The 2500-nt window shown below is 45.0% G+C and overlaps 1 protein-coding gene across 1 annotated transcript in view; it reads left to right on the top strand.

Annotated features, from left to right (window-relative positions):
• commd10 (COMM domain containing 10) overlaps positions 1-2391 on the top strand; it is a 17747-nt gene extending 15356 nt beyond the window's left edge. Inside the window, exons 6-7 of the mRNA XM_056464239.1 lie at positions 2177-2236; positions 2315-2391. Coding sequence (XP_056320214.1) covers positions 2177-2236; positions 2315-2353 — 99 coding nt within the window. The 3' untranslated portion in view covers positions 2354-2391. The remainder of the gene's footprint in view (positions 1-2176; positions 2237-2314) is intronic.
• Positions 2392-2500: the final 109 nt, after the last annotated feature.

Raw genomic sequence — 2500 nt, 5'->3', positions numbered from 1 at the left:
TTTAATGGATAACCGCGGTCTCCTGATATGCAGATAAATAATTACACTCAATAAAATAAAATAAAAAACTTAAACTTAAAGCTGGAATAATAATCAACAACCATATTTATTAATAAAACACATTTAAAAACAGCCAAGGTTGATCAATGTGCTGTACACAGGAGTGCTAAAGACAGAAGCAGAGTATTACAGAATCATTTAACAAATAAAGCAATAAAACAGGAGTATTAAAGGCGAGAGAAAATCGACAGGTCTTTAAAACAGACTTCAACACAGAAATGGAGAGGGAGAGTCTGATATCTTTAAATACATCACTTACCAAGAAGCCAGCCATCGCTCACCCTGCCACCTTGGAGCCTCGAATGTCCTCTAATAGGGCCAACACTGCCATTCCCATATAGACTACGGGTTGTATACATCCGCAAATGCTTTTATATGTTCTTAATCACATAATTTGTACAAAATTGAATAAAATTAACCTATTTTATTAATTATAAATGAACGGCAATATTTCTCATGTGTTGGTGCGATACTCTGTAGTGTGCAATTTCACATAACTGCCTGTAGGAGTCGCCAATGGAAATAAAACAAACACACAGAAGAAGCACACGTACACCAGACATGAAGCTGGAGTGGACCAACACACATTCACATGTTCATTTCATCATTAGTAAATCCAAACGTGAGCGTGAAATCTGGCGTACGCAAAGCTTGTGTGTGTACGCAGTGTTGATCCATGAGGCCCCTGCTCTTTCTCTAGGTCCCCTGTGTGGTTCTGGGAGTCTTGCTCACAGCTCTTGTTGAGCCCATGGGGGAGATCTTGCATGGAGCCCCAGAGCGAGGGAGATTATCAGTGCTCCCACAGTTGACTTCCTCACACCAAGCTGCTGACCTATTGCAGATCAGTCTTCCCAGCCTGGTGGAGGTCTACCGTCTTGTGTCTGGTGTCCTTTGACAGCTCTGTGATCTTAGCTATGGTGGAGTTTGGAGTGTGACTGAGATTGTGGACTGATTTTACTGATAACCACTTCAAACAGATGCCAGTGATACAGATAACAGGTGGAGGACAGAGCTGCCTCTTAGGGCGCTTTCACGCTTTGTTCAATTGCCTGGACCGAACAAAAGTTGGATTGTCCCCCCTTGCCACCTTCTCAAGCTGCTGTTGTGTGTACGGCTGGGTGACGGACACGCAAGCGAAGAAGCAAAATGGAGACGCACGCATATCACGGTTGTTCTGCTGTGCGTGAACCATACCCAGACCAACTCTTCCAGGTGGACTCAGGTATGGTTTCCAGGTGCGCACCAGAGTTCAGACCCAAAGTGCTGGTGTGAAAGCACCCTAAATACAGCACTTCCTGTTTCAAACAGCTTGATCAGGGGTGTAGAGGACTGCAGTACTGTCAGATTAAGTCAAATGTAGGTGATCATATATAATCATGGCATGGCTGCAGTTATACAGTATATAGGTGCTGTCTGTGTGTCTGTGTTTAGCAAAGTGTGTTGAGTGTGTGTGTGCTCATAGTGTGTCTGAACACGAGATATTCATGTCAGAGTGAAGATGATGAAGATAGCAGATATAGAAACACACACACACACACACACACACACACACACACACACACACACACGTAAACCATAGGAGTGTTTACATTAGGAGTGACAGGAGGAGTGTGTCCAACAGGTGGCTTATCGAGCCCACTCACCTACTCTGAGCACACACACACACACACACACACACACACACACACACACACACACAGGGTCAGGCGTGTTTGTTCACTCTTAAGTCTCGTCCTGCTGGAACTTCAGTGGTGTGAACAGAAGATTCAGATTCAGTTCAGGAGAATCACAAACTCACTCAAACACACTTCAGCTGTAAATAACGCTCTTTCTGTGTGTGTGTGTGTGTGTGTGTGTGTGTGTGTGTGTGTTTCTCCAGATCGCTCCACATCACCTCTGTCTCTCAGTTTTCTGCTTTTCCCCCAGCAGCGAGTGTGTTATTGATATTTAATTGATACAATCATGAATCTTTGAGCATGTGTGTGTGTGTGTGTGTGTGTGTGTGTGTGTGTGTGTGTGTGTGTGTGTGTGTGTGTGTGTGTGTTCAGCAGTAAAGTGCTTTCACAGGAATAATGGATGAAGCTTTTATCCTGACGCTCTCCTGTGTGTGTTTCAGCGACTGCAGGACGTATTCCTGGAGTTCAGCCATCAGGATCTGCTGGATTTCTACAATCAGGTGTGTATGAAGAGAGAGAGAGAGTGTGTGTGTGTGTGTGTGTGTGTTCAGACGCTCATGTTCTGTGTGTGTTTTCAGATGGAGACGGTTCAGACTCAGCTGGACTCGCTGGCGTGAATCAGTGTTGAGGATTCATTAAAGCTGCTTTTCTCTGACGCTCAAGTCCTTCATTCACACTCCGGCCGCAGGTGTGTGTGTGTGCATGTGCGTGTGCGTGTGTGTGTGTGTATGTGTGTGTGTGTGTGTGTGTGTAGCACCGCAGGG

Source organism: Danio aesculapii, chromosome 8 (assembly GCF_903798145.1).
Source record: "Danio aesculapii chromosome 8, fDanAes4.1, whole genome shotgun sequence".
Classification (NCBI taxonomy): Eukaryota; Metazoa; Chordata; class Actinopteri; order Cypriniformes; family Danionidae; genus Danio; species Danio aesculapii.
This window is presented reverse-complemented; position numbering and strand designations above follow the sequence as displayed.